General features: G+C 34.4%; 1 protein-coding gene across 7 annotated transcripts in view; it reads left to right on the top strand.

Annotated features, from left to right (window-relative positions):
• Positions 1-22,211, top strand: part of LOC119837550 (ankyrin-3-like) — a 129,185-nt gene that overhangs the window by 94,143 nt on the left and 12,831 nt on the right. For 6 of the 7 annotated variants that reach the window (XR_005288154.1, XR_005288155.1, XM_038363159.1 and 3 more), the window contains exons 18-23: positions 15,458-15,538; positions 15,916-16,087; positions 16,340-16,459; positions 20,906-21,013; positions 21,267-21,396; positions 21,871-22,059. Coding sequence is in view for 5 of the 7 variants with exons in the window: in XM_038363159.1 (XP_038219087.1) it covers positions 15,458-15,538; positions 15,916-16,087; positions 16,340-16,459; positions 20,906-21,013; positions 21,267-21,396; positions 21,871-22,059 (800 nt within the window). In the remaining 2 variants the exon portion in view is untranslated. The remainder of the gene's footprint in view (positions 1-15,457; positions 15,539-15,915; positions 16,088-16,339; positions 16,460-20,905; positions 21,014-21,266; positions 21,397-21,870; positions 22,060-22,211) is intronic. The other variant, XM_038363160.1, reaches the window with a different exon arrangement.

Raw genomic sequence — 22,211 nt, 5'->3', positions numbered from 1 at the left:
AGAACAACATAGCATGTCCTCTCTTGAACACGATCTTATTAGCTTCACCTGTGTTTTGTACATATGTAACCGACCTTTTACACTCCACTTTAAAAGGACAAATATAGTACATATATTGTGCATTTGTGACGACACAATTATTTCGTGAGTTTATCAAATTTTCTTGATTAGTATCAGCAGGGCCAATTAATTTCCTTACGCACTCTACGTGTGACAATTAAGGTGATTCTCTCATTAAAGAGTGATTTTTAATTTCTTGAAACTATATTTATTATGATTAGGAACAGTCTTCTTGAGTACCAATTTTCTTTTAATAACAATAGTGTGTTTAGATTTACGTACATTCAGTAAAAGTTTATTTTTTATAATATAAGAGGAAATTATAGAGAAAATCCAGCTCTTATAAACGTATTGATAGATCATATATGTCGTGCCATCTAGAAACGAGAAAAACAAACAAACTCATTAACATCGCTTTAACATAATTTTGTTAAACACAATATTGGTCTTATTTATTAGGATAAACTATAAAAATAAACTGAGTTAGCACGTGGCTCTATGAATTTAGCCTTCGATATTGTAATTTTAAACAATACTTCTTATAATCGTAATCAATTTCACATGTTGTTGTCTATAAATATATAATGTGTGTGTTGATATAATTACTTCTATTTTAGTATGTGTGTGTAATCTTAATTACAATTACAGTTGAATTAAAATTGTGATTCATACCGAAACTGAATAAAACTTTAAAGTTTTTCTTACACTTTTATAAACAGTTCTCGCCAAGTTCTATATTCATATGTTACATTGATATGTACCAAAACTAATAATAAAATTAAAAGACATTACAAAAGGGTCGCCTTAGATCTTAATGTAACTTCATAACACAAGTTCCGCATACACAAATATTACATCACGTTTCTGAACGCAAGCTCGTGTTTATATATAAAATTTGATATAAAAATCTGTTAATCTCAAAAACAGTTCCCGAACATCGACCTATATTGAATGTTTACGTTCCAAATAGCGTTGAAATTTCGCTTTCGTAAAGCAGTGGCGTGCTATGTAGATACTGAACACATGGCCAGAGATTAGGCGGTAGCGATTGGCGGGTGTCAGTAATTTAGATCTTGGTATTCTGTGTCTCTACTATACTGTGTCTTGAAGATAATTTTATGAATAAATCAACTGATGCAACTATTGTTTGATATAGTTACAGTCTAAAAGCACTAACCGCTTACTCCTACTATGCCCGTAGTACATATATAGCCTATGTCACTCAGTGAAGATGCAGGATTCTAATAGTGAAAGAATTTTTGAAATCGGTCCGGTAGTTTTATTGTGAAAACATTACAAACACACATACATGAACGCAAATGTTTCACTTTTTCTTACTTGGCAAGCGATTTGTTGGCTCTAAATAACTAATTGTTCTCTGAAAATGTGTTCATGTTATGAAGCTCGTTGCATACTTGAAGATAGTTGCTTAAAGTGCAGTTCAATCTTCCTTGTGTGATAGATCAATACATCTACACTTATATAAACTCTATGCATACACTCGTACATATATATACTCTTACATCATACTATTCCTCTTTTTATCATCAGCCAGTTACGTATTGACAGTACGAGTGTTTTTATTTTTTTTATTTGCCTAATTTTCCCGCGTTCCGCACCGCCTTTCGCGCCATCGCCGCGTGTGGCCGCACCTCAAAACCACTGGTATCTGACGCACGCGAGTCAAGGTTACCCAAATATGATTTACATCATCACACCGCATTTGGACGGTGTGACCGCACCTGAGATGTTAGATCTGAGGTCGCTTGAGAGTTGGGTTGATACTTGTTTGTGTTGTGTATGATTTACAAGGAAATGTTATGTTCGCATCATCATGATAAACAACCTCACTTAGTTTGGTTGGATACAATATTGTATCTTGTTCCTTGGTGGTCTAATAGGTACTTGCACATGTTGTTCTCTGATCTATTTCTTTACTTAATTCAGCCCTGCAGGTACCTATGTGCTGTCTGATCTAGGTATGTTTTAGTTTATCTGGAGTCTCTTCTTTGAAATGCCTTTACAGCATCCTGTCTTTATACCATCCAAAAGAAACCAAAGTAAGATATTTTGTAGGTATGTCTGTCCTTGTAGATGGCCTAATCCAATAGATAGACCAATCCCTTCCCTAGATCAATACGAACTATACTATTTTTAGGATTGTAATCTTTTCTCGAAGCACGTGCTCCGTTATTTTTAGATGTTTCTTCGAATAACAAGTAACTAATAAAGAATAAGTTTTATATATTAAATACTGGCTGACTGCTAATTCCGTTTTACCTGAAATAATAAAAAATTTATTGCTTATAGAAAAACAATATCTGACTTGAAGATCAAACCTAAGCAATCGGTACAACGGTCATGCATCAGTTAAACCAAATAATACTTAAAAATATTCTTAAGCCAACTTAGCAGTATGAAAAGAATCACTATAAATTGCACCACGTTCAAGTCATCACAGATGCAATAAATTTCCAATCCCCATGAAAGATTCCTTCATCTTATATAACAGTAGGAAATTCTCAACAATGAATAAAGATTACAGTAGAATAACTCTGAGCTAACATGCGCAGTTTAACACCAATTTGCATGTGAGATCACTCACACAATGACTTCGTTGTGTCAATAAATATGGCCTCTACCCACCTGACCTCTGCCGTGATTCATGGATTTTTGAAATGCGTCTTAATTTGATTTTGACTGAATTGGTTGGATGTATCGAGGTATGACCGTATATGGAAAAGGTATGGATGCCCAGCCAAGGATTTAGCTCCTTCTAACTATTTATTTATTGTTGTTAGGAATATGCAGACGGGATAAATATTAAAGACTTGCTGTAGCCCGTTTCATACATAGCCTAAAGCATTCCTCAATAAATGGACTAGTCAACGCTAAAATATTGTTTTCAATTGAAACCAGAAGTTACATTTTATTAAAAGTAAGGTATATAATGCCAGTAACTATTTTCCGCACGCGGCTACGCTCGCGTAGTCAAAGGAAAAGCCCTATAGTGCCTTATCTCAGGGGATTTCCGATATAAAATCTATCGTTTGTCCTTTCTCAGGTCTCAAGATACCTTGGTCCCAAATTTATGCCAAATGGTTCAGATGGTAGTATGAAGAAAGGACAAACAGACAGACAGAGCTTCGGATTCATAACATTAGTAGGGATAGCTTTACTACATCGTATAAAACAAAGTCGCTTTTTCTGTCCATATGCCCCTATGTATGCTTAAATCTTTAAAACTACGCATCCTATTTTAATGGTTTTTTATGAATAAAGTGGTTCAAGAGGAATGTTAATATGTATAATAACATCTATTAAATTACTCCGAATTTAACGCGTGCGAAGCCGCGGGCAACAATATATGATAACAATATTGATAAGTTATGTGTAACTATGATAATATAATAGATGTAACGATTTTTGTTGCAAGATAAGTTTTGAGAAATTTTGAAAGAATAGAAAAAATTTGATCACGAGGCAGGATTCGAACCTGCGTATCTTGCCTAACCGTAGCAACGCCTAGCCTCTCGGCCACCCGTGATCCTGCCACAGTAATCAAATTTATTCTACTCTTTCGGTTTCATGTGCCTAAGGGGCACCCCGCGCCATCTATTGAGATGATTAAGAACCATCACAACCAATACGAAACATTATTTCAATGATTACAATATTGTATCGATGGAACGCGGCCTTTGTTAAATTTAATTTTTAGTTTTATAGCATTGAAATGCTTTATAAATGAGAAATTTTGAAAGAATAGAAAAAATTTATCACGAGGCAGGATCACGGGTGGCCGAGAGGCTAGGCGTTGCTACGGTTAGGCAAGATACGCAGGTTCGAATCCTGCCTCGTGATCAAATTTTTTCTATTTTTTCAAAATTTCTCATTTATAAAGCATTTCAATGCTATAAAACTAAAAATTAAAGATAAGTTTTATTTCTCTATGTTCGCTTCAACCTAAGAGTAATAAATAATAAACAACCATTGCCTGCAGGAAATTTATGAATAAAAGAAGTGAAATATGTGCTGTTGGGTTACGATATTAATAATAATGATACAGGAACGAAACTACTGGTATGCTGTCAAATTAATTGAACAAACGCATTTAAAGTTACGATTGTAATATGTTTACGCATTTCTTAATTTCCCAGCAAGTTTTCTCATTTTCTGGGTATTTCATTAGTATAAAAAAAGCTTCCTTCAATTTTTTTTTTTGCATTATTTCTCACATGGCGGACTAAGAGACTAATGAATTTTAATTACATTTAATTACATTGCAATGATGTGTGGATCTACACGATGTTTTTCAAGTATTACCTAAGTAGTTGCTAGTGAATGATCTAAATTCTTTGTCATGAATGAACGGATCGGCATTCGCTAATCAATCTTATTAGCTAATTGTTTATTCAATATTGTTATTATGTTTTGTTTTTATTTATGTTTTTAGAGGATTGTTTAATTGGAGTTAAATTTTTTTGCGGTTCATAAATATGAATACGAGTATATGTGGATTAGTTTTTAACAAATTATTATATAAAAGAATATACTATTCTAAAGTAAATGATGTGGAAACAATAAGCCCAAATTAAATTAAGTTCATACCTTCCATGGAAAAATTGACGCACTTATTTAATATTGAACTTAAGAGATGTCTGTTTGAATGGTTTGTTAATGGTTCTAGCTAGAATACTGAACACATTTCTATTCATTCTATATGGTGTACAATAAAGAATTCATTCATTCATTCATTCATTCAAATTTTGATGAAATTTAGCAAATCGATTATGTGACTAGCAATTCATACGAGTATATTATTTAACTTGAACAAAGCAGGTATTAACACGACTATTATATAAATAAGATTACTGTGCGAGTCTTATATTAGGACGTGTTTTCCATCTAAATATTTGAAATCGTAAATAAACATCAATTCCCATAAAATAACAGACCAATTAATGCGTTTCCTTGAAACTTATGTCATTAGTTTATATATGAGTTTCGGAAGCCGAACGTTTATTTCGTAGGATGGTAAATAAAATCTTTGTTCGTTGTCAGTTGTCCCACTAAAGTCAAGGTAACGCTAATTTGTGTCCTGTTAAGCGGTGAAATGAGGCATTATGAAAACTGTCCAGGTGAATTTATATTGATTCGATAATGTTCTATAAAATTATATAGGGTTCAAGCCATAAGCCTTAAAATAAACTTGTCGGAGAGTCCTATGTCCAACAGTGGACCGAGAAAGGCTGAAGAGGGAGAGAGATAGAGATACTTGTCGTATCATATGTGTATCAATGGTAGACACATAAATTATCTAACTTGAATACATGTTTTTATAATTTAGGCATTTCCTTAAGTGACTGATATCTCGTCATCAAGTAACACAATTTGTGTTTATTATTTTATTCTAGGTGTTGCAATATCGGAGTTAGATACGCAAGGTTTGTGAATTTATAAGCTGGGGATAGGGTAATAGAAGTCAATTTCACTTGTAACTCTGGTAAAACAATGTTTTATCAGAGTTTAGGCATTGGCCTATAAGAACCGAATGTCTTATTAATACAATAACACGTTGCCATTTGGTAGTGATTCCTCCAGCCTACCAGAGCCAATAACCAGCTAACTATATAAAAATTGGTAATTTCATAAAAAAACAATATGTTTGTACTTTATTACATAAAGTTCAGACACTATAATTATATCCTCCGCTCAATACTTTCAGAGGTTATTGCGGACAAACGAAGAAATTGTATATTTATTCACAAACTAGCTGTTCGCCCCGGCTTACGCTGGATACGTTTTTTAACATTTACAAATGTTTATAAGTTAATCTTCATACAAATCTCGATCGTAAAATCATAGATTTTTCATTTTGAATTTATGAGTATACAGTAAATATGGAGATTTTTTTTATTTAAATATTTACACAATTAACAAGGTAAGATTGTTATAAGATGTAAACAAATAACTACGTGTTCAGTATCCGAAGATTTTGCAATGTTAATTTAATAGATCATTGATAGTGACACTTCTCTTGAAGATGCCCCATTTATAGGTCAAGTTGTATCGTATATATCAAGAAAAATCTCAGTATTTTTATTATAATGATGTTGAACATGTTATCTTTTAGCATGTAGACGTATTTAGAAATCTCATCAATCGCCACAGAAACTATTTAATGTAATTTGATCCTTCGAACTGTGAACTTTATCCTAATTTAGCATGTAAGTAATCGTTATTTCAAGAAAAGAAATAAATGATATGCTTTATTTTGAGAAAACATGAATTAAAGGGTTTTAAATGAAATATACTCAAACTCAAACATTTAATTTATTCAATTATGCCTCTTATAGAAGCGCTTTTGAATCGTTCTGCGTTTTAACATTTACCACGGGTTCGGAAAGCAGTTTATACAAAGAAGAGCTGGCAAGAAACACTGTAGTTTACTCTTTTCCATTCGTGTCATTTTTACATAGTAATTCGACATAGGAAAAATGTTATACATAACAATTATTCCAAAGGCGAGTTGTCCTGTGGTTCTTTAGCGACCACACTCCATGGATTTTCATGTTCCAAATGTTCATTAACGCTATAGTAGGCTAGTGTTTTATTTTATCCGGCTTTCCCAAAGATTCCCGAGTTGTAGATTATTGGCATTTTTTTATGTACCTTTTACCAGTTGCGGAGAAAAACCAACTACAAATTTAACCATTTCGCTCTTAATTCTGTATTCATCTACTATATTGATGTTAATTTAAAACGTTTAGGGCGGATCGTGTAAACAAACATACAGTTATGTATTTGCCTATTAATTCGCCTCAAGGGCATCACAACAAAACAGTGGAATAGTTCATGATAACAATCATTGCGCCTGTCACCTGCCACATACGGTACTGATGTAAACAATTTGATATGATTGTGTTTTCGAAACAATTACACTGTTTACTAACATGTGTTATTGCTCGGGACAGTGATTCGCTGTGCGGTTCTGGTATAATGATTGACCTTGACCGTGGCAGATTTTTGTAAAATAATAATAATAAATATAGTTAAAATACTAAAAAACTAAATGACTAAATTCTCTTACTTGCTCTTTATACAATGTAAATGTAAGAAAATCGTTGAATCCTGACGATCATAATTAAGATAATAAAATAAACTCATGATTTAATTCTATGTTTTTAAAGTCGGTCATAATCGTGCCTAAAGGAATCGTTTACATACCAAGATACAGGTGAAGCTAATGTAAGCGCATTAAAATACTACCTTCTATAGTCCATCTGACTTCGATACGTTTAGTTTATTGGTTACGTCATAAAAGAATAACAAACATGGAACCTAGCCTTATATTGGAATCGTTTATAATTAAAATTGTATGAAATTTTTATAAAAAAGAATTTAAAATCGACTTTTGTAGATTTCTGAAAGTAGACTAATCAACCAGCATCCTTATACAATTTGAATTATCGAATTGATTTTCTATTTACAATTTATTTCAAATGTAAGTGATTATCAACGCAACTCTTATGAAAATACAATTACTAATAGCTGCGAATTCCTCGGAATGTATGATATACACCTCAAGGTCAATTTAAAAACGTCTCGCAAATAAATCAAATGAGAAATACATAAGAAATGTACTCGTAAATGTGTCAAATGACACGGCGCACGCTGTTATATCACTGCGCTAGTATTTCTTTCATAAAAGATAACGAATGCCAGCGAATTAAAGTCGAGGTGAGTTATAATGGGTTTATTTGGGTTAAAGGATATATTAATTAAGAACTTCGGTTAGCGCTGTGCCATGGCAGAGTTCATAGTTATGGGTTTGTGTATATGTTTAACCGACCTCCCCAAAACAATGGATGTTCTCAGTGCTGTATTTTAGACCTCGATAGCCCCGCAGGTTTTCTACCAATTGACGTGATTATTTTCATGTTTGATAGGAAATTGTTATCATGTGGAATTTGGGATGGTACCTTCCGCCCAGGAACATCGGTGACCTTTTTCCGGAAGAGAATTATGATGTATCTCATTATATGGCAAAGTTTTTGCAATTGAGCATTAATATCGCTTAGCTATTAATGTGCAGCAAACGGTGAATCTTATTATGATGCAAATGATTTAGGGCAGAACTTTTAGTTAAAGAAAAAAACAAAAGAAAGTCTTAAATTACTCGGCCTTTACTTATTGTGAACACTTAAATAACGAAGACCATACATACGTGTGTTTTTCAAACCCAAGACGTTTAATTATATTATTATTTTACTTGAACGGAAAATGAACTAACAGATTAATTAATGTTATTTATGATTGTACCAGCATGATAAATGCCTAGTTGCTTAACTATAAAATAGTATAAGATATTTCTAGGTAAAAATTAACGTTCAAACTCATAAAACATTTTCAACTACTATTTCGACTCTTAACAACTTATACTGGACGTCAGAATTATACATTGTTATACCAGATTTATGTATGGTTAGTATAAAAATTCGCCCGCGTAATAAAAAGGAAAACATAGTACTAGGGTGTTACCGGCACAGTTTCCGTTCCCGTGCAATTTCCGGGATAAAGCCTATCCTGTGTCCTTTATCAGGTCTCAAACTTACCTCTATCAAAAAGCGAAGAAGAGACAGACAGACAAACAGAGATAGTTTTTGCATATGTAATATTAGGGAGAGGACAAGCTATTGATGACTTTCTTGTGTTTGATTTTACGAGAGTCTTATATATTTAGTTATTAAAGACTTTTAATGGCCTTAAAAGGTGATTTATTAATTATATTAACTAATTAATTTCCCGGTGACCAGGCTCGCTGTGAAGTGTTCGAAACGCCGGGTTAAATAATTAATCAAAGTCTAAAAAAAAAGAGAACTACTACTCTACTGGGGTATGGGGCAGACAATATACATCTGTTTCACTGTTCGATTTTTATTTATGGACAAGTAGGTGATCAGCCCTTCTGTGTACTGGTTCTACCCCACGGTTCTACGCTCACGCGTTAACCACTGTACCAATGAGGAGGTCAAACAAAATATTTAATTTCTACTTATTACTTATTGGCATAATAGAACATTATGATACAATGGAAAATAGAAAATAATTGTTTTGATTTGTTAGCTACGTTGATACAGTTATTTGAACTTGATAACAACGGTCCAACTGCAGTGTTATTTAACTTTCCTACACGCCATTTAATCATACTAACTTTTCTCGTTAAAAATACGGTATTTCTAAGATTTATTAAACTGGAATTAGCAGCGACGCTTGTGTCTGAAGAGCAATGGCGTGATACTATAGTTAAAGCTGTTAGGATAACAAAAGAAGGGAGACTAGAGGGAGAGTTGTAAAAGATTTTAAAAGGGATTACTTCTACGTGACGCCATTACATGAGATTTTAATATATTGTTCTGACAAATGCATAGAACGAACCATACAAATGCAACTTATTAAGCATATATATTTGAACAAATGTGAAAAAATTATAAAAGCAAATTAACCATAGTAATCTCTAAGTGCTAGTCGGATGCGCGCTTCGAGGGTTCCATTCACACCTGTTTTTTATTATATTATGTTAGCAATTAAAAATGTATGCTTTTCGCAATTATTCATTTATCTCTGCTATACGACTGAGAAAATGTGTCTAAAAAGACAGTTAGACAAAAGTTTAATTCTATAAGGGTTCCGTTTTTTCCTTTTGAAAATAAACAAATAAACAATACAATCTTAATATAGAAAATGCATTAAAGACCTACAGTTGTTAGCATGCAGAACTGGTAAACGTTACCTACATTAGCCGTTTTAATGCGGTGATGTCAACCCTCTGTACATAGAAATGATTATGTAGGTGGAGCCCAAGGTGCGGTGAGATATCATACAGTGGCTGTTTACCATACTACTGCTATTATTTAAAGAAAATGGATATTGCCGAGAGCACGCTGATATATATAATCACGGCTTATATTGGTCATAATGTACCTATAGAAATACCTTTTTTCCCCGAGAAATCAAGGAGTCTGCGTGTATTTAAATTGTAATGAAGTATCCTTTTAAAATTCCAAAGATGTTCTTGTTAAAAAAAAATGCAATAGAAATACAATATTGCTAAAATCATCCAGTTTTAAGGTATATCATAAACACAATAAGTGTACGTTCTTTGAGCCTTCTTCTTGGCATATTTTAAGAACCCCCTCCCCCATTATGTGACGTAAAACTCTTCAATGTTTAAACATGTATTTATAAGAAATTGAAATAAATGCAACTTAAATAAAATCTATTTTATATCTTAATATGTGACGTCACAACGCTTTCGACCTGCCCTGCACCTTGTTATATAATGTCATATTTTGGTGATACCCTAACCCGCTTTAACGTATACGTGTGATTTATGGATGACCCCTAAGACAAAATATGGCTAATGGGAGAGCGTCGTAAACAGAGTTATTCCCAGAGTATTTGAAAACAAAACTATCACAGCAATACTTCCCGCGTTCAATTGTTTTACGGTACATTTTATTAGCGATGCGCATGCCAAAAAGATTCATTCACAGCCGAAATAACAATGAGTAATCAACCAAAATACAATTATTATGAGGATCCCACTCGTTCCTAGTGATGTGAGAACGCTTGAATTATTGTACATGAGTATTGTTTGGTTTTATGTCTTTATTTGTAAAATGTATTGTGGGTTATAATGTTATTTTCTAGTCTTGTTTATTGTTTTATTGAGTGAAGAGTGAACACAATATTTCTGTAATAAATACATATGAATATATAATAAACGTTGCATCGATACATGTAAAGTACGCAATATACACTTCATAAAATTATACATGGACAAACATTTATTAGATAGCTAGGTGTCCGAACGCGGCTTCGCCCGCGTGGTTAAACAATAATAACAGTTATCGTGTAACATGTCACATTTTAATATAGCGCGAATATTTTAATATAGTGTGATTATGTGTTTATTTCTTTGTATCTCTTTCACTTCGCAACGGAGCGATTTTGTTATGTTTTATTGTGTTTGAACATAGCATGCTAGAACACTTTCTAGCCTGCTATGTCAAAGCCTATTTCACTACATAGGTTACGGGAATTTCCTTTGATATGCGGGCGTATTGACAATATTTTCATGACTCTGGAAGATACTGCTAAGTTACGGTGAATAGGTACTGTCTCTTAATAAATATTGAAACTGAAATCTTTGAAAGTACCCATGTGTTAGGTAAAACCCTTGCATTTGATCTGTATGCAAGTGATGTTCTAATGTAATCAACACACACGTGTAGTGTGTACTATTTATATACCATACATCATACAAGTATAGATTGCCATGTAATGGTTGATACTTGTGTTAGGACTAGTTCTTAGCCACTGTGGCTCAGTGGTTAACACTCCTGTTGAAGAGTTCTGGGTTTGATTCTCGGTGCAGTTTGACATAAATTCTTTGTGGTAGTAGGGTATGGGCATTATCACCTTTTTTCGTTTCGAGCGGACATTTAGTATTGAAATACAACGCTTCTACGTATCATATACTGTCCCATCCAAAAATTAATAGGTAAATGACTTCCATAGATCATTCCTCTTTGAATTTATATTACATTTTCATTAGAAAACGTTGTAAAAATTGCACTAAAAGCTTAATAACATCAAAACATAAATACTGCAAGGTTTTTACATCAATTTCAAAAGCAATCTATTCCCGATGCTTGACTCATGAACGCAAATGAAATTGCGTTTGAAATACATTCGATATGTTTTAAATAATCGCTCGGAACGAATTATCGCTCATTCGTATAAATAATTGTGAAATCTTGACATTGGTTGTGTTGGGCGACCTTGGAGTGTGATTTCAGAGGTGATATATCAATGTACAAGTATGTATTCGAAATAATATAACTTATAGAAAAAAAAATCTGCGGATATACTGTACTTTAAGTCGTCATTACAGAGCCTCAGTCTGTTGATTAATTTTGAACCTTATGGAGATTGCATTATAAGAATAAAGTATTTGTAGAGTCGATTCAATGTTGGTCTGCTGGTCGATTTAATGTACCAGCAATTTTCTCTGCTAAGTAATAAATAAAAATTTTATTTGATATACAACCAAAGGGTTTAAAGTACCCCTGATTAAAATATAAAAAGGGAAGTCCCGTGTCCCCTAGTGGGGTATGGTGCAAGGAATATACATCTGTTTCACTCATCGATTTCCTTAATGGAGAAATAGGTAAATCTGTGTCCTACCAGACCAAAATATGTATTTTTTGTGAGTCTCCAGAATGAAAAAAAGAGAAAAACAAAGAGACGGTCGCTAATGAATTATAAACTACGCAAAATTAAATTTTCACTGTAATAGTATTAACATTGACCGACCTTACAACCTTCCTTCGCCGCGCCACGCCTGATTTATGTAACGCCCATGTGATTTATAATGCTTTATTCTGTGTTGGTACATAGGTAACCCATTAATGCTATTATGAGAAGAAGACCTACGTGGATAAAGATGTTAATTTAAATATTATGACGGAAGCGTCGCTTAAAGAGTTCGTGATCTCTTTTGTAAAACAAAATTAACTGTTCTGTCAACAAATAAACGTGATAGTATCATAGATGGAATTTCTACTGTATAGTAGAATATTATTTATTACACACTCTATTAATCATGTTTTAAACTCGTTAAAAATGTATTCTAGAACACAGTATTCTAGTCCAAATTGATCGCTGTCTTTGACTTATTCAAAAATAAGTCTATTCACTTTTCTAGGTGTAAAACAACAATAATATTCGATCGTATAATTATTCAATACAAAACAATTATACAGTTTATGAAATAAGGGTCATCGATTGAGTATCATTCAGACAAAAATACCAATTCATAAATAAGGGCGTACCTATTACAATCGTTATCCAGTTAAAGGGCATTTCGAAACCATTCAGAAGTCAGGTGATGGAATCAATTGGACGCCAACGCATGATCTCATGATTATGCAATCATTGAATGATATACGTAGTGGGACTAATTGTCACACGTGGCATGAAGCGTGTGACATGCTATGCTACGTACGTTGATAATATCGTAATTTTAGACGTGATACAATCGTAGATAGGTACTTATTATAATCATGATTGCTGATTTGTTGTTGAACTCTTAAAGGCAATTGATTTTGCATCTTCATGTGCAATTGGAGTTTGATGGTAGTTATTCCAATTATTATGACCATGATAACGTATATTAGTATGCACAGGTAGTCTTCTCGTATTTTAGAGCGTACATATATATATATATGTACAATATATACGCACAATGCAGTTTGTTTAAATGTTGTTTAATGTGCAGAGGAATGTAAGAGTTTTTAGAATAGAGTTTTGATCCCGATTCGATCCGTTAAATTAACATATTGAATGCAATATCAATAATTGCGTGTCACGAAATCAATATTTCGTGTAAATTAAAAGAACATACTATACAGTAGATGTAGTACAACTGTTATTATTACGGCGTATATTCTAGCGCCTATAACTTGAATACAATATTGTTTGCCTATTAATCCTATCCTACTAACATTATAAATGCGAAAGTTTGTAAGGATATGTGTGTGTTTGTTGCTCTTTCACGCAAAAACTACTGAACCGATTGCAATGATATTTGGTACGTAGACAGCTGGACAACTGGAATAACATATAGACAACTGCACTGGCACTGGAATAACTTTTTATCTGGATATTCCAACGGGGTACGAACTTACGCGGGTGAAACCGCAGGGCGCAGCTAGAATGAAATAATCATACGCTATATCGGAGGCATTTACGTCTCAAATGATGATGATATCAAGATAGTGCCATATAGGCACTTTGGTAAACTGCCAAGGTTCTTAAGTTTTAGTGAGAAAATTTTCAATCGACGTCAGGTCGAATTTATTGGCTTCATTATGAATTTTATTTTACACAATCTATGTTCGAACGCTTTCAATAGAATGTACGTACTTGTATTGAATGTTATATTTAAATATAGCAAAAGTAATCCTATTAATATTATAAATGCGAAAGTTTGTAAGTATGGATGTATGGATGTTTGTTACTCTTTCACGTAAAAACTACTGAACCAATTGCAATGAAATTTGGTACGTAGACAGCTGGATAACTGGAATAACATATAGGCAACTTTTTATTCCGATATTCCTACGGGATACGGACTTACGCGGGTGAAACCGCGGGGCACAGCTAGTATTTAAATACATCTAAATAAATGTGCTAGTATTTAAATACATCTAAATGAATTTTAAATTCTATCTATCCTGTAAAAAATTAATCACAGAAGATCTTAAATAGTGACTTTATTACTGTCTTTAAGTAATACTCGTGTATCATAAGGCTTCTCTTTAATGAAGGATGCATACACAATTATACATTTTTCCTTCTAATATTATAAATGCGCAAGTTTGTGAGGATGCATGTATGTTTATTACTCTTTCACGCAAATACGGAACCGATTGCAATGAAATTTGGTACGTAGATAGCTGGACAACTGGAATAACACATAGTCAACTTTATCCCGATATTCCTACGGGATACAAACTTACGCGGGTGGAACCGCGGGGCGCAGCGAGTTTTCTATAAAATTATAGTTTAATTAGTTGCATTTAGTAGTCGCTCGTTTCATTACATAATAATTATAATTCAGTAAAATTCATCTGTATCCACAGTCATTGGACTTAACTGTAACAATTGGTGACGAAATGTAAATTAACTTGCATTTACATAAACCATTTTTGGAGACACTAGCGACAGCTATACGCAAACATATGGTGTCGTCCCTTTCTTTCGTATGAATGCAATTCAATTCTTACTAACATTTATTCGCAGGAACCAAAGTTTCGTTGAAGAATTTATATTATACTTACATACGCCGTTATAATGCATTAGTAAGACTGATACTATTGAATAATGCATTTGATAGGATGAATGGATATATCCACGTATGAAATGTATAATAAAAAAATAAGCTTCTGTTGTGTATAAACAGATAGACTTAAATAGATGAATATAATTAAAAATGTTTTATAAAAAGCGTTTCGAATTTTAAATCTTTGTCGTTTTTTCGAAATGATGGATAAAAGCGAATTAGTCTTGTTGAATACCAGATACTTGTCCCGGCTCCGCCCGGATATCAAGATTCCTGTTTTATCCCAAGGGAACGTTTAATCGGGATAAAAAGTATCAAGTCAGCTCATACACTGGCTGTATACCAAATTTCATTTAAATCCGTTTAGTAGTTTAAGCGTGATTGACGGACAGACATCCAAAGAAATAAACTTTCACATTTTTAATATAAGTGTGATTAGTGATTGTTTTATTTATAGTTATTAAATATATTTTCTCGTTGTTGCAGGTGGTGTAGAGGGTAAATACAGAGTGGCAGCCCCAGAGCTAATGCAGGACACATTCATGAGCGATTCAGAGGATGAGGGAGGTAAGCATTAATCGGTGTTATTGATTTTTTTTTTAATTTTTATAAACCATTGTTTTGTGTAAGTTAATTCAGTCAGTATGTTATTCATATTAAAAATGTTGGTCGCTTTTAACTGCCTTAACAATTAGGCGTCTAAACGCAGCAAAAAAAGTATGATCAGAAAATTTAAATAACGTTTCCAAATTGACTACACCTGAATCCTTGGACATTGCACTATTTAATAATCATCTCTCCCACCCTGAAGAGGTGGAGTGTCCCATCCAGCTATAGCAGCAGTACAACACATATAATAATCGTCATTTTTCACTCTGAAGAAATGGCGTGTCCCATCTATCTTCAGCAACAGATCCATAAAATAACCATCGTTTTCCACCCAGGAGAAGTGGAATGCCCCATCCAGCAGCAGCAGCAGTACCGCTACATGAACAGCGAGGCGGGCACGCTGAACCGCGCCAAGCCGCTAGAGGACAGCGTGACGGACGGACACCTGTGGCCGAGCAATAATGACAGCAGAGTCGCCACTATCGAGCGGCAGCCGCTGGATATCGGGTACGTGGAAGAGATCAGGAAAATAATACGCAAAATGTCCTTTCCCAAATTCTAGTATAGCGAAAACATCGGTCTCTTGTCCAGATTAGGACCACCGTTGTCCAACGGCAAATTTTAAAGTTCAGTCTTAGTTGAGGGTATCCGTTCTACCCTTTGGGTATAATATAGGCGTATATAAATGTTTAAGATAAACGAGCAAACACAAACAAATTTACAATGTTAGTAAGGAAAGATACCCCCAATTTTGTCCAGTTTCCTGGTATCGTTCGTGGTGGACGCTCGCGGTGGGGCGATGAAGGCGAAGCGGCGGGGCGGCGTCAGGATCATCGTACCGCCGGCCGCGTGCGCCGCCCCCACCAGGGTCACTTGCAGGTTAGTTGTGAATGTGCCCATTGAAGCACACACACACACACACACACACGTACACACACGTACACACATTCACACACACACAAGCATAGTTTTAAACGTACAAATTTACGGTGAATGACTATTTCATATCAATATGTAACTTTAATGTAATTTACCTTATAGTGGATAATTGTGATTTTTTTATAATGGTTGTAATCTGGGAATGGTTTGTTAAATAACATTAGAACATAATATGTCCATATAACTGACTCAATTTTTTCCCTCCCACCATGATAATTTTTACCAGGATAATAGGGAAACGTTACCCACGCTAAATTATCTAATCTGCGCGCGCTTCAAGGCCGGTACATGGATGTAACACGACTCCTATTGTCTTAGGTGTATTACGTAAGTGACCTTGTTGTTCATTGCGCGAATTATTCAAGCGAGATTTTAACATGACTTAAACGGGTTGACTTTTTTTGCCGTTAGTACTTAATGGATGAGCTGGAGTTTTCGTATTGGTAAGGGTTTAGTAATGAGTCATCCTAAATATTATATTTAATGGACAATTTCAAAGGAATTACAAAACTAAAAAGTTAACTAAAATGTAATTTACCAAATGCCTCGGTTGACGAGATAATTATATAGGCCATGTCCTTTCGGTATGATAGCTCTCTAAAGAAGTGTTAAAAAATGGTCCAGTAGTTAAAGGTACTTTGGTGAAATTTAACTATGACATATTTCCCCATCTCCAATAATAGTTCAAAAGAAACTTCACATTACAGCTTTACGTAATTTACTCACTAATTCTTAAAGTTTTCCAGTATATCACAAACTTTCCGTTGAATATAACACCAATCTATACTAACTTATAATGCGGATATAACGCCACACAAGATTTATGCTATTATTTATGCTAATTATTATTTATCAGATATCTTATAGAAACCTTCGAACTTATGACCTCAATTCTTATCACATACCGTCACACTTGGTTGTACCGCCCCTTAACGTGTGCGTTGTACCTCCCCTTAACGTGTGATATAATATATGTTTACCTTTCACATTGATAAGTTACCCCATATATTATAGACCTTGTTTTTCTTTACGATTGTAAGAGTTGATGGGACGTTTTTGTTTTTATTTATTAAAAAAAGATTTCTGACACGCTTTTATTAGGTCGATCTACTAAGCTTTGTACACTTATTAACTAAGACGTGCCTTTTTCAGTTAATTTATTTATACTTTTTCATTTAATTTATTTATTTTATTTAAATATTGTATCTATTTATTGCAAAGGAAAGTAGCCAATCCCATTGTAACCTTCTAAAAGCATTTACATAAATAATTACCTAATTTATTGATCTACAATTTTTTTTTCGATATTTTAAACTCAATAGCAGCCCAGCTGCATCGTAGTATAAGGAAGTAACTTATTTTATCTGTGGTATAGTTAAGTTAGAATCATATTATGAAGTGCTTAGTCCAAAACCATAAACCATAACCGAAATAGAGATAATGTAAAGAATGCAAAAAATGTATTAACTATTCTTTTAAATTTCTTAATTTATAAAGCCTTTGAATGCTATATAACTAATCAAATTCAAATAAAATCAAATTTGTTTATTAAATCAAACACTTAACCTAACCTTATAGCTAAGTACATCACGGTAGCGGTACAAATAGATAAATAACACAATTAAAGGTTCAAGACTGATATTTATGCTAGGTTACAGAGTAATCTGTATTGAAGATATCAATACCTTCCTCATATCAAATAAAAACTCTGGTTTCCCTTCATAACGTATAAATCTTTCAAATAATAAACTAACAATTAAATGCACCACTAAAAATAGTTAAATTGGCAATTACTAGCCCATCTGTTATCATTCCAGGCATGTTTGTTACATTTATGTGATAACCTATAACGAAATTTACTACGCTACTAAGATTTAAGCTCATAGTGAATGACGCATAAAATTAATCCATTCTGGATCCATGCCACGCCATGCCTAATAACCGTTGCGAAAGAAATATATCGTAGGCATGGTGTAAACATTGCCTATATTCGCTCGCTCTCTACTCGAGTACTTGATACATAATATTGGTTTTCATAAACGAACTAGTTTTCCGCACCGGCTTTGCTCGTAGTTCATATGTATATAACAGTCAGGAGTTACATATTTATCTAACGATGATTTTTTTTTAATCGTTCTAGTGGATCAGGGGTCTACTTTCTATTTATTCTAAATTCAAAAATTTCATAATTTAGCGCGTTCCACCAAATAAACATAGAAACAAACACTTCAGCTTTATATTATTAGCGTAGATGACTAATATAGTTTGGTGTGAATTCGCAAGTTCCATAAGTTCATTTCTGGGCAATTAATGAATTGATCTGGTACTAATGAATCCAGGATCAATTTCTTTCATCAGAGTCAGAGTCAGAGTCTTGCAGAGACAGTTACATCTAATTGTTTGATAAAATTCAAGTATCCTTAACAATTTAACAATAACACTAAACAAAGTTGACTCTTTGGTCCGTCCGATTGATATAAAATATAAAGTTCCCACAGAAAGAAGTTAAAATTTGTTAAATTTAAATAGAAACACAAACAAGGGCTTCTTTGTTTTCCGTTCCCATCGCTTACCAAAATGTTGAGTAAAATGAATTTACAATGTACTGCGCTGGATTTTTATGATTTTTTTTTTTATTTAACGATACCTTATCGCTTTCACGGTTCTCTCTAAGCCTCAGGCTTAATTTCATTAAAAGTCTATGTGTCAATGGGCTTATATATACTATATCGATATATCGACATACGGATAAAATTCAGAATACCATAGATGACCCAAATTTAATTTCTATTTTTGTCCAAACATTAGGGGAACTAACGCAAAATTCGAGTGAAAATTAAAAATACCCACCTACCCACCTCTTACTGAACACTCATTAAACGCATTAGCTATTTCGACACAAGTTTTCACTATCGTTACAATGTATTTTATAAACAAACACCCATAATTAGATTCGAATCGTGCCAAAAACTGTGTGTACTTGGCACTAGCAGGGCCATATCGCTTACTTTTGTAAACGGTTTTCAAAAGTTGATTGCCAATTATGCTATAAGTGTGCGCTTTGATTCGAGTGTCTCTACAGTGAAACGCGATGTGAAGCACGTAGAAATTGTCACGAGTATATATTTGGCTTTGTATGTAAAGTCATAGTGGGTACATCAGTACGTTGATAAGGAAGCATGAAGCACTACAGGCTAGTTTGCCCGCTCTAAGAGATTTTTTTTTAAACGAGACGCCCGTCCCTGCTCCGCCAGGATATCAAGAATTCCTGTTTTATCGCAAGGGAGCATTTAATCGGGATGAAAAGTATCCTATCACTCAAGTCAGCTCATAGCCTGCCTGTATACCAAATTTCATCAAAATCCGTTCAATAGTTTCGGCGTGATTGACGGACAAACATCCGAAAAAACAGACTTTCACATTTATAATATTAGTGTGATTTACATTCGTATACCAAATGTTAAATGGCAATCTTGAATAAATGAATGATGGCATTTGTATGAAACTAGCGGTAAGTCATAAGGTTTATATTGTAAGCAAATTATCGATAGGATTCTTTCTTAAGGATTATGAACCGTATGTATATTTATAAAGAAAATGTGCTTGTATGTTCATCCGCCTTGCAAAATTAGGAATTATTTAAATTAATTTAAACCATTACCACTGACCGAATCGATCAACACAACTACATATGGCCTCGAACAAATCTTGTTTGACAATGTATCGTTAAATTAAACATTTCCACAACGCTGCTATTACCTTGTTTACGTTAAACGAGATAAAAATATAAATCCTTCCTAAAATGGGTAGGTGTGTGACATCATCTCGCTATCATTACAATCCGTATTTATAAAGGTGACCTGGTGTGTCGGTCTCAGAAATTCTGTGGATATTTTGTTTCTTTGTTTGAAAAAAATTGATGATTTCATTGTCTCGTTCTGGTGTTGGCGCTTGTATTGTTTGCAAACTTGCTTTGTATCGTGAGAAATCACTTCGATTCTTAAAAGTATTACTTGGGTTCATGTTCTTAGAAAATATAAAGCGTATTCATTGCGCTTATTCGAAACAAAATCTTACAGGCAACTGACTGAAAGCTTTGTACTTATAGATAAATTATAACGAAATATAACACTGATTTGTCTCGTAATAGATTCGAGATAATTTGATCCATACAAAGATAAACGGAGGAATAATAAAATATTTTTTCTTTTATCTTTAGACCCAGAGTCAAGCTAATGAGAAAGCACTAACAGAACAATCTGATTGACAAAATTTTTATGTGAGACTTATGAGTAAAAATAAAATTATGGACAACATCTTTCTTCAAATTAATGAAGAATAAGAAAAATATGACTAAGAGAAAACAAAAACCCGTCTAACTTACAGAGCAGCCACACGGCGCGCACCCGCTGCAGCCCCGCCACCGCTAATGGAGGGCGAAGCCCTAGCCTCCAGACTACTTGAGTTGCAGCCACAAGGAGCTAAATTCTTAGCGTAAGTGTTATTGTGTGTATTATGCAAGCATTTTACTTGTTTAATGTAGGTACGATTTGATTTGTGTGAATTTAATGTGCTACATATTGAAACTGCCTCAAAATCTCTGCTTATGGCCATCCACTCTATAGCTGTAAACAACAGTGAATCACACAGGTAACATAAATTGGTCCTTCGAGCCAGAAACTTCAGTAAATTAATGTATTACTCATCAAATGAACAGATTAATTAAATGAATATAATTTTTCTCTAGACCTGTAATAATCGAAGTCCCGATCTTCACGGCGTCGTGCCCCGAGCGCGAGATTGTCATTCTGCGCTCCGACACGGGGGAGACCTGGCAGGATCACTACTTGCACAACAACGATAATGCTATGATACAGGTGAAAGTCGTTTTAATGTTGTAAGAAATAGTCTTCATACGATAAAGATAAACTTGATGTTACGCTTTTTTGATTGCATGTATGCGTGTGTGGAAAATAATGAAACAGTAATTTGTGTATTGTAAACTGTACTTGTAAAAAATGTATTTTACAAATAACTCAGCTCGTTTCCTTTTCCTAACTCTACCCAGTCCATTCCTTCTTTCCAGTTGTTAATCCTTCCCTTATCCTTTACTCCCAAAAAAGCGGGTAGTGCATTTGTATGGCACTGCCTCTGCGAATGTTCATGGGCAATGGTGATCGCTTACCATCAAGCGAACCACCAGGTTAATTGCCTCGCTAGTGTTTCACGCCGTTTTTCTGGGGGGGTGTGGTACTTCCCCGGCGCGAGCTGGCACCAAATCGTGCCTAAGCGTGCTCAAGTCCCACATACAGTGAAACACTTCACTTATATTTATCTGTCTGTTCGTCCAGGAGGCGCTGGCCCGGTCGCGGCAGGAGCACGGCAGTAGCGGCGAGAGCCTGGGCGAGAACGGCGAGCGGGTGACGCGCATCATCACGTGCGACTTCCCGCACTACGTGGCCGTGGTGTCGCGCGTGCGCCAGGAGGTGCACATCATCGGGCCCGACGGCGGCACCGTGTCCTCCGCGCACATCCCGCAGGTGGGGCCGCTGGTGGGCACGCCATATCACACGACAGTTGCGATCGGTGTCGTTGTGTACATGGCCTTATGGTACAGGTCTCGGTGGGGAGTAGTTGCAAAGCATGCAAATGTCAAACAGAGTCTGCGTACATCCCGCAGGTGTGTGCGCGC

Source organism: Zerene cesonia, chromosome 28, assembly GCF_012273895.1.
Source record: "Zerene cesonia ecotype Mississippi chromosome 28, Zerene_cesonia_1.1, whole genome shotgun sequence".
Classification (NCBI taxonomy): domain Eukaryota; kingdom Metazoa; phylum Arthropoda; class Insecta; order Lepidoptera; family Pieridae; genus Zerene; species Zerene cesonia.
This window is presented reverse-complemented; position numbering and strand designations above follow the sequence as displayed.